The 14190-nt window shown below is 40.0% G+C and overlaps 1 protein-coding gene across 1 annotated transcript in view; it reads right to left on the bottom strand.

Moving 5' to 3' along the window:
* The window catches only part of CUNH14orf39 (chromosome unknown C14orf39 homolog), a 50849-nt gene extending 38851 nt beyond the window's left edge, over nucleotides 1-11998 (bottom strand). The window contains exons 1-3 of the mRNA XM_029912087.1: nucleotides 11950-11998; nucleotides 11546-11602; nucleotides 1678-1804 (exon numbers count right to left, since the gene is read on the bottom strand). Of these exons, the coding sequence (XP_029767947.1) occupies nucleotides 1678-1804; nucleotides 11546-11602; nucleotides 11950-11998 (233 nt within the window). The remainder of the gene's footprint in view (nucleotides 1-1677; nucleotides 1805-11545; nucleotides 11603-11949) is intronic.
* Between the last annotated feature and the right edge of the window lie 2192 nt (nucleotides 11999-14190).

Below are 14190 nucleotides of genomic sequence, written 5' to 3'. Positions count from 1 at the left end.
CGTCAGCAGGTAAATAAACTGGCCCGGCCTGCCAGGGTGCTTACCCTGGCGAGCCGCGTGTCAAACGTTGCCGACCCCTGTTCTAGATACTCAAACCTGACAATGATCTGCATTCAAAATTCCTATTAACTTAATAGGAAATTCTGTGTGCAGATGTCTATGGAATCCAGCCCAATGGACCCATCAAATTTAATCAAATATTTAGCCTGCAGAATTTTGGAAGCTTTCAATCTGAGAGCAACCGAAGCTTGTTTCTGTGGCCATAAAAAGAAACTGTTGGTAACCATGAAATACTGACTTTGACCTTCCTACTTGCACCTTATCCAGTAACTTGCATCTTATCCTCCTGCTATGTAGGTTAATTGGTCCAATACTAAATACTTGGAGGACTCCAATGAGTTTATTCAATGAGATCCCTCTCACGTCTCTAAGCAGACTCTGTTCCTTCAGAAAAAAATCTGATTACAATTACACCAGTTTAAATTCAGAATAACAACTTTAAAATCAGTGGAGTAAATGACACCAGAATCTGGCTATATATATATATATATGTGTGAATGTTTGTATTCAGCTATGTGACAGATTAAAAGACAATAAATATGAGAACAAATAGTTAAATGAGAAGGAATGGTGAGCAAAAGACCCTTTCCCAGAAAGAGGAAGATTCTCCAACTGCAGGCAACTAAATTTGGTATTTAAAAAAAAAAAAATGTAACACCGACAGACCCTGGTTATCAGCAGGCGGGACTGAACCTGGGATCTCTGGACCTTAGTGCATGAGCTTCTACTGCATGAGATAAAAGCCATAGGGCTCTTAGCTAAGGCTGTAGAGCAGACTCATTAATCTCTAAGTGGTCTCATACCACTAGAGGGGAGAGCGCATCACACCCAGAAGGTGTGTGGCTTACACATATATTGGGAGTCTTATTGTTAACTATCTAATTTATTAAACACAGACAATATTCTTAGCACTGTATAAACCAAGCTTACCATTTAAAACACTGCTTTGGAAACTGAGCCATCTAGCTCTGTAAAGATCTGATGGCTATGGAGGGAGTTAATCAAGTTTTAGGCTAGAATAACATTCCTTCCCATATAAAACTGTCTTCCACAGAAAGAGACTATTTAAAATAACTAAGGAAACTGGCATAAAAATCCCCAAAAATATGTCTGAACTCTCTTTTTCCAGTAAATTATCCATGGCTCAGACACATGTAAAATTAAGACAATGATGTTCACAGGTTATCTAACTGACTGAATAAATGGGACTGCTGCAAAGATGGCATCTGTGAACTCTGCAGATGATTACTGATTCCAATAAAGCCCTAATAAATATATCTGACAGGAAACTTCCCGTATCATTTGTGTTTCTCTGTTTTATTTTACCACTGCTACATGATGGACCAATTATATTTTACATCTTACAAATAAGTTCAGGAAAACACTACAGACAAAAAACTAACTAACTTTCTATTATGCACTCTATACCAAAGAGACTGATCATGCACCTGTATTTGATTCCTTTAATACCTACTCTCCATGCTCTCTCACACACACACTTTTAAACTACTGTTTGGTAAAGCTTCTTGCTGCATTAGACTCAATGACCCTTCTAACCCTATGGTTCTATGATTACAACAATCTGTAATTAAAAACTTCAGCTTATATCATACTTACACATTGCAATTGTCCTTACTATTCTTGTTATGCTTGTGCAAATAAACAATTGCATCATTATTGTTGTTTATATTTTCATGTAATCTACAGACTTCATTCTTTCTTTCCACAATACTTGCAGTATATACTGAAATAAAGAATATGTTTATTTTATTTACCATATATCACCCACAACAGATACAAAATAATAGATTGGATTATATAGTACTAGGATCTGGCCTTGTGCAGTATCTGGAGTTCTTTGAGATTTGTGTCTCTATGGATGCTCCACTTCAAATGTGCACATGCCCCTGCACCTTTCATCAAAGATTTTCGGTAGCACAGATAGCCCTTTTGGCCTGCACATGCAACCTACACATCCTTCTGCCCCCTACCAAGGATTTATAGGATTGCACAGGTGAACTGCCTTCAGTTGCTTCTCTACTACAAAGTCCCTCAAAGAAAATTCTAAATCAGAGAGGAAGGAGGACAGTTAGTGGAGCACCCACAGGGACATACACCTCTAAGAACTCCAGTTACTACAAGGTGAGTAACCTCTCCTTCTTCAAGTAGTGTCCCTATGGGTGCTCAACTGCAAGTGACTCCCAAGCAATATCCCCACAGGGAGGAAGGAACTTTGGTGCAGAATCTAATACTGAAGACAGAGCTGTAGAATTTGATTTAGATGCATGATCCAAAGCATAGCGTCTAGGGAAAGTATGTACTGAGGTCCATGTTGCAGCTCTGCAAATTTCAGAGACTGGAACATGCTTGAGTAATGCCAAAGAAGTAGACTGAGGCCTTGTAGAATGGGCTAATACTCTAGAAGGAGGTTGAATGTTGACAGACTCCTAACATGAGATAATACACCCAGAAATCCACCTTGAGAGTTTTGGGGTAAAGACTGTGGGTATTTTGGATCTGTCTGCAATTAAAAAACAGTTTGGAAAACTTTCTGAATGGTTTGACTCTGTCTAGATAGAAGGCTAAAACCCTTCTGACATTCAAGGTATGGAAGGCAATCTCCTGCCCAGTCTGATGTGGTTTCGGGGGGGGGGGGAGGGGAGAAAGAGATATGAATCGTCTGGATAATACAAAACTTGGAGGACACTTAGAAGCTTAGGATATGGTCAGAATGAAACCTTTTCCTTGATGAACACTGTAAATGGGGGATCTGCCATTAAAGCCCCCAGTGCTCTGACACTAAAAGCCAAAGAGTGGTGGCCACCAAGAAATCTGTTTTCATGAATAGGTGCAGCAATGAACACATAGTTAATGGTTCAAAAGGATGTTTCACATGGCAATTAAGAACAAAGTTTAAGTCACATATTGGACTAAAAAGATGCATTAGCCCTCTAAGGAATCTCGACATCGTAGGGTGAGCAAAAAAACAAAAAGTCTTCAACAGATGAATGAATGACTGTTATAGCCACCAAGTGAACCTTGAAGGAACTCATAGTAAGACCTGATTGTTTAATTTCAACAGATAGTCTAGGATGGTCGGAAGAGCAGAACAAACAAGAGAAATTTGTCAGTGGGTACACGTCCTCCCTTCTGAAGGTAACCATGTCACGTAGATGCTTTTCTGCTGTTTAACAACACCTGTTACACATTTGTTGAATGGGAAGTCTCTACCCCCGAGAACCATCTAGGAGCCATGCCTTGAATTGCACAACTTCCAGACAGGAGTGAAGTGTCTGACCGGCATGTTGAGACAACAGATGGCAACTGACTGGAAGTTTCATCAGTGGATGACCAGCACATCAAATGAGATACGGATACCAAACTTGTCTCGGCCAAGTTGGTGCAATTAAAATGACCCTCACCTTGACCTACTTGATCTTGTTCAGTACTTTCAAGAGTAACGATGCCGGTGAGTATGTGTAAAGATCCCTTTCCCATGAAATGATGAAGGCAACCTCTAGTGATTGAGGGTCTAGTTCCCCTCTCGAGAAAAACTGCTTGAACTTTGTGTTGATGGTGGAGGCAAAGAGGTCCGCTTCTGGAAAACCCCATGCTAGAAACATGTTGCTGAGGATCCATAAATCTAACTCCCATTCACTAGGAGCAACATCTGCTGAGGTCGACAGCTGTGGGGCTTTGTGCATTGAGGAAGTAGGAAGCTGAGATAACAATCTGGTTGGCTATGCACCAATTTCAGAGTTTTACTGATTCACCACAAAGCAAGGGGGTGCAAGCACCATCCTGGTGATTGATGTAGAACATACAGCCAACGTTGTCTGTCATGACTTTGACAGACTTGGCTCTGATCAGTGGAAGGAAATGAATGCAAGCATTGCAGACTGCTCTCAATTCTAAAAGACTGATGTAAGATGACACTCTTGGGAAGTCCATTGACCTGGATGATGTGAGACACTAGATATTCTGTTCATCCCATGAGTTGAGTACAGAACCCAACGGGGAACAGATCCCTGCTTGTCCTTGTGCTTGTTCAGTTTATAAATTGTCTTCAGCCATCCCTGGAAGCACCAAAGATGGAATCTGGCATATTGGGTTATGAAGGTATAAGCTGCCATATGACCAACAGTTGGAAACAATTTGTTGCTGAGGTTTGAGGATTTAGCTGAATCCTTGAAATGAGATTTTATTTTTAGGGATGCAAACCTGTTCCTAGGTCCCTGGCTGTCATGCCATCCAAAGAAGCTCCTATGAAATCTATCCACTCTACTGGTGTCAAAGTGGACTTTTTGAGATTGAGTTGTAAGCCTAAACTGTGGAACAGAGACCTTGTCATTTTTACTGCCAACAGAACCTCTAGTTAAGATCAACCCCTGAGTAGTCAGTCATCAAGATAACAGAAGACAATTATCCTAAATCGACATAGGTAGACAGCTATGACTGCCATGATCTTTCAGAATACCCTTGGGGCAGAGGAGAGGTCAGAAGGAAGAACCTGGTACTGAAAGTAATCATGGTTTACTGTAAAATGAAGAAACCTCTGTGAGAGAAGTGAATTGTGATATGACAAAACACATCTTGGAGGCTGACAGTTGCAAACCAAACCCTGGAATCTAATGAAGGAATTATAGCTACAAGAGTCACTATTCTGCATTTCTTCTGTTTTACATAAATGCTTAGATGTCTGAGATCTAATATTAGTCTCCATCACCCATTCTTTTTGGGAACCAGAAATACTTGGAATAGAAACCCTTTCCCCTGTGTTGGACTGGCACTGGTTCTATGGTTCCTGAGTATGAAGAGACGTGACTTCCTGTCGCAGTAATTGATCATGAGATGGCTCCCTGAAAGGGGATGGGTAAGGAGAGTGGGAAGGAGGTAAAATGGATTGAATAATCAGTTATGACCTCCATAACCCATTTTTTGGTTGTTATTCTCTCCCATGCAGGTTGGGAATGGAAAAGACAATATCCACAGGGGGGAAGGAGGATGGGACAGTGCAGCAGTAGATTCTTGTGGAGTGGATGGTCTGGATTCTAGACCAAGTGATCAAAACTGGCATTTGGAGTGGATGGCTGGGATGAAGTAGCTGTGGCAAATGTTGATTTTCTTTTTGAGTACCTAGACCTCTTTGGCAGCTGGTTCAGAGGGCCTATGGAAACTATAGAAGAGAACTGGGTGAGATCTCTGTGCTGTCTGACACCTGCTAAATTTTCTTTTATTTTCAGGTGTATAAAACCTGAGGGATCCAAGTGTGGCCCTCAAATCCTTCAAGGTGCAAAGCAAGTCAACCATAGACAATGAAAACAACATGTGGCCGTCAAATGGAAGGTCTACAGTAGTATTCTGTACCTCCATAAGGAAGCTGGACAACTGGAGCCAAGATGCTCATTGCATCACAATTGCAGTGGAAATGGAACAGGCTGCAGTATCGGCCACATCAAAGAAGGCCTGTAATGATGTCCTCGCTAAGAGCTGACCTTCATTTATGATGGCCTTAAATTGTTCATGGTGTTCCTCTGATCAATAAAGATGTTGAATTTACTGTAATTCAGATAGTAATAATTTTACATGAGTGCTTGGTGGTTTGCTATTCTGAAATACAATGTTGCAGAGCAGTAACTCTTGTGTTCAAAAAGACTGAGTCATTTCGGTCTTGTGCTCATTTACTGTTTCCACCATCAGGGAATTGGGTTCTGATTGTGAAAATAAAAACTCCAAGTCCTTGGCCAGAACATAATATTTTTTGTCGGCAGATTTTTTTGCAGCCTCTGGTAAAGCCTCATTTACAGGGAGAACCACACATGCAGTAGCTGAAGTATGTAAAATGTTCAGGAGTTTATGATGAGAGTCCTGGACCTCTTTGAGAGGGATTTGAAACTTATCAGTGATGTGCTTCATCAGCTCTTGGATTTGTCTAAAGTGACCTTCATTCGAAATACAGACATTTACAGTCTCAGTGTGGAGTTGGTATCCCAGAAGACCTCAATTCAGAGAGCTGTTTTGTACCAGTAAGTAATGGAGACTCCAGCTCCTTCAACACCACAAGATCTTTTGAATACCTAAACTCCTGTGGTGCCAATGGTACACAAGCAGGAGCTGAATATGGTCCTGTGGAGGCTGACTTCAGTACTGAGGTCGGTACCTGTATGGAGTGTGTCAGTATTATGGACAACAAATGCTTCCATCCAGACTCAAATTCAAGCAATGCCTATGTAGAAGTTGACAGCACCAGCATAGATACTGAGGTGTCTGATAGTGCAGACTACTTTGAAGTAGAGTTCATACTAATATGGGGACGAGCAACCAAAGCAGAAGAGGTCTTCGGTACTGAATCTTGTTTGGTAGGGGCATGGCTCTTAGAGGTAGCCTTAGATGTCTTCCCAGTAGAGGAATAATTCAGAGCTTCAATATTACTCCCTTTGGGACCTGAGGTGTCTGGAGCCTTCTTCAGAGTTGGTGACCAAAATTTCTTAGAAGGAGATCTAACATTCCAGCTCCTCTTGTCAGTATCCACATATTTATGTGGGGCTCTTTGTACTGTGGAACAGACGATGCTGCATCCTCCAAGGCTTTTGGTGACCAAGACTCAGAAGTGCATGGGGTACCAGCCATGGTGTCCATTGAGGCTCTCAGTGACCAGGATCCAGAGGTGGACATGACACTAAATGTGCTTGAAGGCTGGTGTATAAGGGGGTTCTCAGAGCCTAGATCAGAAGCCGATCATAGGGCTTGCTCCATCATCAAGAGCTTCAAATTTATCTTCCTGTTTTTACAAGATCTCCTCTTGAATACATATAACAAGTATATGTGTGTCCAAACACCGGAGACAGCAGGAACATCCATCACTCACAGGGAGAGCCTCCCAGCAGGAAAGACAATGTTTAAAGCCCAGGTAACCCAGGACACCCCAGATAATGAAAAGTTCAGAACAACCCCTCAAATGAGGAAAGAGCAAACAAAGAGAAAAAACAGCAACAACCCACCATCTATAGTAACTAAAACTAAGTTAAACTAAACCAAACCATTTATCCAAACTCTGCTATGGTAAAAATGAAGTGGGTACATAAAATGTTCCATCTCAGGCTGAAGGTGGTTCCGAAGGAACAGCGGGCGACTTGCCCGCGCAGCCCTATACATCCTAGATACAGAGCACAAGGATGTGTAGGACTTATGCACAGGTTGAATGGCCACTGCTACTGAAAATCTCCTATGAAAGGCGCAAGGGCACATGCATGCCTGAAATGGAGCACCCATAGGGACACTACTCGAAGAAGAAACAGTATGTTATACTAACTGACATTACCAACAATTACAATGAAGTATTTGAGGTTACGCTGATCTAGCAGAAAATTATATTTCATTCACACTGGTCCCCACATAGATTACAGTGCATGGGCCACAGACTGCTTCTGGAGATGTGAGTCTCCCAGAGTTACACTGGCTTACATGTTTTGGGAATGTCCCAGGATACAATCCTTTTGGCGAGAAGTAGACAGGAGAATTAATATGATAATGGATATAGCCTTAAAAATTACGTCCCAAAACTGTATTTTGGAATATATTCCATTGTCTTGGAAACTCTCCAAGTTGGTTCTCTAGAACAGTGCATCTAGCCAAATGACTCATGTTGCTTAGATGGAAGAGCAACTGCCTTCAGAGACAGAAGCTTGGCACCGAGACGTGGCTGACCTGGCAGCTAAAGATCTGGTAAAGTCTTCACGAAGAGAGATATCAGACAAATCTGAAAAGATTTGGTCTAACCTTTTAGAAACCTTTGATTAATTCCTAGTGGGTGGAACCTGAAATGTTGCTCTTCTTCTCCTGTTCCTTCCTTACCTTTCCCCCCTTCCCCGTTATTTTACTTTTTCTGTTCTTCCCTTATTTGGGGAGGGATCAATAAAATATAAACTGAGGTTTTGCCAGCTGCAGTATTTCTGCATGTTATATTCACAAGATTTAATTATAAAATCAGCTCTTCGGGTAGGAATCATCTTAGCACAATCAGGCCCCAATCCTGATTGTGGTATCCAGGTGCTACTGTAATATGAATAAGAAATTCCCATTATTCTGTGGTTACATAAATTGGCAGATAATTTAAATGGATTACATCAACTTAAAATCTAGTCAGTTTTTAAAAGTAAGTAAAAAGTAGTTTCACATATTACAGCTCCCTCTGAATCCTCATATCAGTATTTATGGGTTTCCATTCACATTTCTCTCTCTTTTAAAATGCTTTTCTCTCCCCTGTTGTTGTGTGAATGACCCACACAAACAGGGGAATGTGATTCTCTCTTTGTACAAGGGAAACGGTGACATTGACTATAAAGAATAACAAATGAACAAAGCAAAACAAACAAAAAATAGAGAAAAATATTAGTAAAATATTTTACTTGAATCTGTTAGTTATAGTAGCCTTAAGTGTTTCTTGTAACAGCAAGTAAATATGCTCAGAAAAAGTGTGACATTTAAATTGAGGTGCAGATTTAAGTTGCTGTCACATAATTCAGAGTATAGCAAAACCTATCTCAAGGGACTGACAAAAACTGACAAGTTGCTTAATGGAGATGGCCTCCCAATAAAGGTGCAGGAAAATTGTACTCTTCAGCTGACGTCAACTGATGTAGCTCCACTGAGAGCAAAGGAGCTATATCAATTTACCCCAGTTGAGGATCTGCCCCTATATGCATTAGGGGTTCTTTAAAAAAGTCTTCTAGACATGAGGAAGGTCTTTAAGAGAGGTTTAACGTAGTTATAATATTTCCATTGTTTTACTTTTGTCTATTCTAACTATCATTTTAATCTGTATTGTTCTGACCTTCTGCAAAATACAGTAAGTTTTTTGCACAATTTACTAATAAAGATAGCTGTGGAGAAATAACTTGATGTATTTGTAGATAGACTGGATAAATAATTATATATTGCAGTGAATAAGCTATTTCCTGCCGCTAAGGCTGGGACTTGCAAGGAATCTAAAAACTCTGATCCCCGAAAGGGTCGAAAATAAATGGAGAGAGCCATTATGAATTAAAGTGTCACAGGATATCATATCAAGAATCTTAGGCTTTTCTTTGAAAGAATAGCATTCTCTTATAGTCTTTTCTCTGAGAAACACTGGACAAAAATCCTGGAACAGGATCTTTCCATTCTTCATAATAGGCCATGCACTCAAAGCTCCTTAAGCCTTGGAGCCGGTGAGCTGTGTGCACAAGCATTATCAACATGTCCTTATAAAGTGGAAAGGCCTAAGTTCTGGAAGATTCAAAATTTCTTCCAACACCCTTGAGCTCAGCAACACCATCTGAGCAGGGAGCCTGCCACTAAGCAAAGCAGCAACAGAGTCCCAACAGTTAAGAAGTTCGAGTTGAGTGGTGAATACTTAAATTTTTATGTAATGTTATCAGAGCAATGAGTTAGAAACAGAGAATATGAAAATACTAATTTGCGCTGTTCCTAAATCCATCTGAACCTCAGCCTATTAAACTAGAGTGACTGTTTATTGGGGGGGGGGGGCAAAGTAATTTTATTTGTTGTCAGAGCTGACCTATGATTTTGCAGAATTACTTGCAAGCACATGGCTTCATGCTACTAGAAATGGGGCAGAGGGAAATCAATTATAAATTGCTATCCAATCAGATGATATTTGCAAATAGGCAGATTGGATTGCGTTATGAACTACAGAGCTTGCCTGGGCTGTGAGGTTCCAAGTGACCACTCACTTTCTTCTACTTAATACCAGCTGTACAATTGTGTTGATTGGGGAAGCTGGGTATAGGAAGGAGGAAATGCATAATTTGCTAAGGGTACATAAGGGAGTCTGAGTGAGAAGCAAGCACAGGGCCGCCCAGAGGGGAGGGCAGGTGGGGCAAGTGGGGCAATTTGCCCCAGGCCCCACAGGGGCCCCCACGAGAATATAGTATTCTATAGTATTGCAACTTTTTTTTAATGGAAGGGGCCCCCAAAATTGCTTTGCCCCAGGCCCCCTGAATCCTCTGGGCGGCCCTGAGCCAGCAACAGAGTAAATCCAAACAAAAAGGGAATTTACTTGAAGAACAAGTTAGATACTGAGTGGGAAGTTCGGATACTGATTAAAAGATAGGAATTAATAAATACAGAATATTCAAACATTCTATAATAATGAGTCTGCAAATAGGGGAGCATTTGGAGGCACAAGAAGCCTTGATGCTGCCATGTTTCCATAATAAACCTCCTAATGTAAGAACAAATAATTTCTATAAAAAATGGCTAGTTGAGGAGCCAAATCAGATCAACATGGGACATGTGCAATATTCCTTTTTATAAATAAGGGCTTTGAAATCTATCATGTAAGCCCTCATTTTAATGTGATAAGCATAGATGCTTGTACATTTTGTATTGTGTTGTTCATTTCCCATACTTTCATGCAGGATTTTACATTTATTAGTACCAAATCACATTTTGTTACCTGCAGTCCTTGCAGCTCTAGAGCACTGGGTCACAAACAGGTGTCAGGCAGTCACAACCCTCTGCTCTTCCCAAATTGCTAAAGGGAGGGGGTCTTGGCTAGATGGGAAAGCAGTCTTGGGGAGGGCCTAGTATGGATGTTTGAGAACAACTGCTCTAGTACTTCAGATCACTTGCAGTTTGGTTCTGGTTTTTACAGTGTTTGTTACATCTCTAAATTTGATCCTAGTTGAACTCACACCAAAGAAACATCTGACACAAAAAGAGAGGGTAGAAGGAACAGGAAGACAGAGACACAAACACGGCAAGAACTAGAGCTGGGGGAGAAACAATTTTCCTCTTCCAAAAAATATTCTGAGATTTCAAAAATGTTCCCATTCCACATCAAGATGAACTTTTTTCACATGCAAGAGAGAGTTACCCTGAACCTTGTGCAGATATGTTTAGGGGTGTGTGCAAGGGACACACACACCCTCCCATATCCCACATGAGCACCCTCACCAGGCTATTGGCTGTTCCAGGGTAGATATCTCTCTCTCCGGTTTTGACCAGAAATTCCATTTTGGAGATACATTCCTGACAAAAGTTATGTCTAAACTGATACATGTCAAAAGTTTTGATTTTGACAAAACAGCATTTTCCAACCAACCAAAAAAAAAAAATCAAAAAATTCCTCTCCAGCTCTACAAAGAGGCTGAAGAAAACAAGAGATGCAGGTAGGGGAGATGTTAGAAGCTGAGTGGAAGGAGTGCCAGCCAGATGTGAGGAGCTACAGCTGTGTGCCAGCCAACAGGGCAGGGGCAGATGCTTGAGCAGCATGTCACTGGCTGTACAGAAGAAACTGAGCACCGCTAGATAATAGTGAAAGGAGAAAGCAAAGGCTGCTGGAGGAGTAAGAATAAGAGTAGCTGCAGGCAGTTTTCATTATTAATTCGTCCACCCTTTGAGCTCAAAACAGCTCTGATGTACTAGGACTAATGGATTAAATGCAATGTGTTCAAAAGTCTAATAATGTAATACTACTCACAATTTATCTGGTGCTTCACATGTTCCTTAGCATAAGAAGTTTGCTCAAGCTGGAAAACTGAAATAAAAATATTCATTTTTTATTTACTATCATTTTCTAAACAGAAATTGAGTGATTAAACAATTAACATTTCACAACACAACGTGATCTTTTTTAATATTATATCTTAACAAGAGCTACCTATAATCATTATCTCCCCCTACTAATAGCCCAGTTATTAACTAACTCCTAGCACCAACCTCCAACAAAACCCCATACTCAACAGAATAAAATAGAGACAAAAATAAAAACTGATTACTTAAATGCAGAATGATGGTTTAAAGTTGAAATCTTCATTATAAATCAGTCCTTACATAAAATATTACTTAATTCCAGAACTCTCAATATAATATATAGTGACCTACCAAGCTCTAGCAGAAGTTTGTCTAAGTTGCTTAAGAGAGTGTCATTCATTGTGTGGACTATAGCAAAAGAAAAAAGCAATACAAGGATTTACAGAAAGAAATTCAAAAGCTCATATTAATAGAAGAAACAAGACAAAATTACAAGAAAATAACAGATATTTAAGATAAAAAGAAAATAAATATTTTAAACACTGTAAATAAACTGTCTAAACAGTTTTGCTAGAACTCTCACATGTACTTCATTCAAATGGTAATGGGCTCCATTATGACTCTGCTCCACGTTGAGGAGAGAAGGAGGTGCACCACCTGAGCAAAGCTGTCTGGAGGAATTATACCTCTAAAACACATATTTACCTTCAGAGGCTTAGGGCAGTGCAGGGAATGGTGCCCCTTGTTAAACCTGTACAAAAGGTGCAGCCACTGTTCCCCCCAGTTTAGCCATTCTGTCAAAGGCCATCCCAACAGGGAAGAGGCTACTCCCTGCTCTGTACACACCTCCTGGAGTAGTTGTAGCATAGTTAAGGCCCCAGTTAGCAGGATAAGCAATAATAAAAACACCATATACTTGCAATGTATACTTAGGAAATGGCATAATGGATCAGACCAACAGTATGTTTATATAGCACCTAGCCCGACTGGGGTCTCTAGGCACCACCATAATACTAATAATAAATACGAATAGTGTAGTCCTATATACTGTCTAACTACTAGCACAGTACAATATTAGATGCTTCAAATAAAGGTGAAAAATACCCATAGTAGATAGCATGGCTGTGGGACAAGTTTCTTCTTAATCTCTAGCAGTTAGTGGTTGGTTTATGACCTGAAGCATGAGGAATAACATCCCTATTTATCCTAGCTAGAGTAACTATGGATAGTCCTCATAGTATTCATATGATGCTCTACTCTTTAAAATCCTACTACAATATTTGCCTCAGCAATATCTTGCAGTAGTGAGTTCCACAGATTGTTATGTGTTGTAAAAAGTATTTATTTTTATCAATTTTAACTGTGCTGCCTTTAAATTTCATTGGAACTCCCCTTGTATGCTATAGAAGATGGTAGCATCACCTACTCTATGCTGTTAATTATTGACTCTTTTATATCTTCTGTTGTACATCTCACTAAATGTAGTAGTTCTAATCTTTTTTCAATTTCTTTTCATATGTCTAATAATTTTTGTTGCCATTCTCCAACCCTTTTCTATTTATTTCATATACGTTCTGAGATAAGACTGAACACAATATTCAAGGTAAGGGCCATGCATCTATTTATGTAACTGTATTATACTTTCAGTATTATTCTCTGTCTCCTTCTTAATACAACCTAGAATCTTGTGGGGATTTTTTCTATCACCACTATGCCTTAAACAAATGTTTTCACTGAGCTGTCAATAGTGACATATAGGTCCTTTTGCTGACAGATTACAATTAATTACAGTTAATGATAGTCCTCATAGTATTCATATGACTACTCATAATTACAGTTAATGTGGCAGAGCAACCATTACTATGGGATACCTTGACTGATGAACTTCCCAACTTTTAATGTTTATATTTTCAAACGGAGTATTTCATTAACAAAGGTTTTCTTTGCATTCATGTGCAATGTCTTCATTAATATCTGCCAGCACAACATATCCCTAAAATCCTCACATAATCAGAATGATCACTTGATCGACATGTTCCATTTCTGCTGAAATTTGCCAAATAGAAGGATTTTGATGAAGCCGTTTCCCAGGACTGAAAACCGAGTCTACTGTCTGAAAAGCATTAGAAAGAAAATCTTGCAGACCATCTTGTTGGTTGAGGATAAGCACTAAAATACTAACCATCATATGCTAAATTCTCAAAGCAGGATAGAAAGGTTCGCCCCCAAGAATGTGTGCCTGGATGACAGTTGCAGGCACAAAATTTTACAGGTGCAACTGCTAAGGCTGTATATACTCTTTGGGAGTACTTATTAGGCCCTGTGTTGAAAAATTAGCAGGACATGGTCTACTAAAGAACTTTACAGGCTCTGAAAGAATTTCAGGGACAAGACAGAAGAGATGATGGAACAAAAAGCTGCTCATAAGCAGTAGGCACCACCTGTGGTTTACCTTTAGGCAGAAGCAATATAGATGTTTGGCACCTAGGAGAGACTCCTCAACACACACATTACCCCAGTCTTCCCGTCAGCAAGACCAGGGAGGAAGACAATGTATAGATACAATCTTCCACCTCTGGCAACTTGAAGCCT

Source organism: Terrapene carolina, unplaced genomic scaffold, assembly GCF_002925995.2.
Source record: "Terrapene carolina triunguis isolate 2854851 unplaced genomic scaffold, T_m_triunguis-2.0 Scaffold189, whole genome shotgun sequence".
Taxonomy (NCBI): domain Eukaryota; kingdom Metazoa; phylum Chordata; order Testudines; family Emydidae; genus Terrapene; species Terrapene triunguis.
Note: the sequence above shows the minus strand (reverse complement) of the source record. Positions and strands in the feature narration are given on the sequence as shown.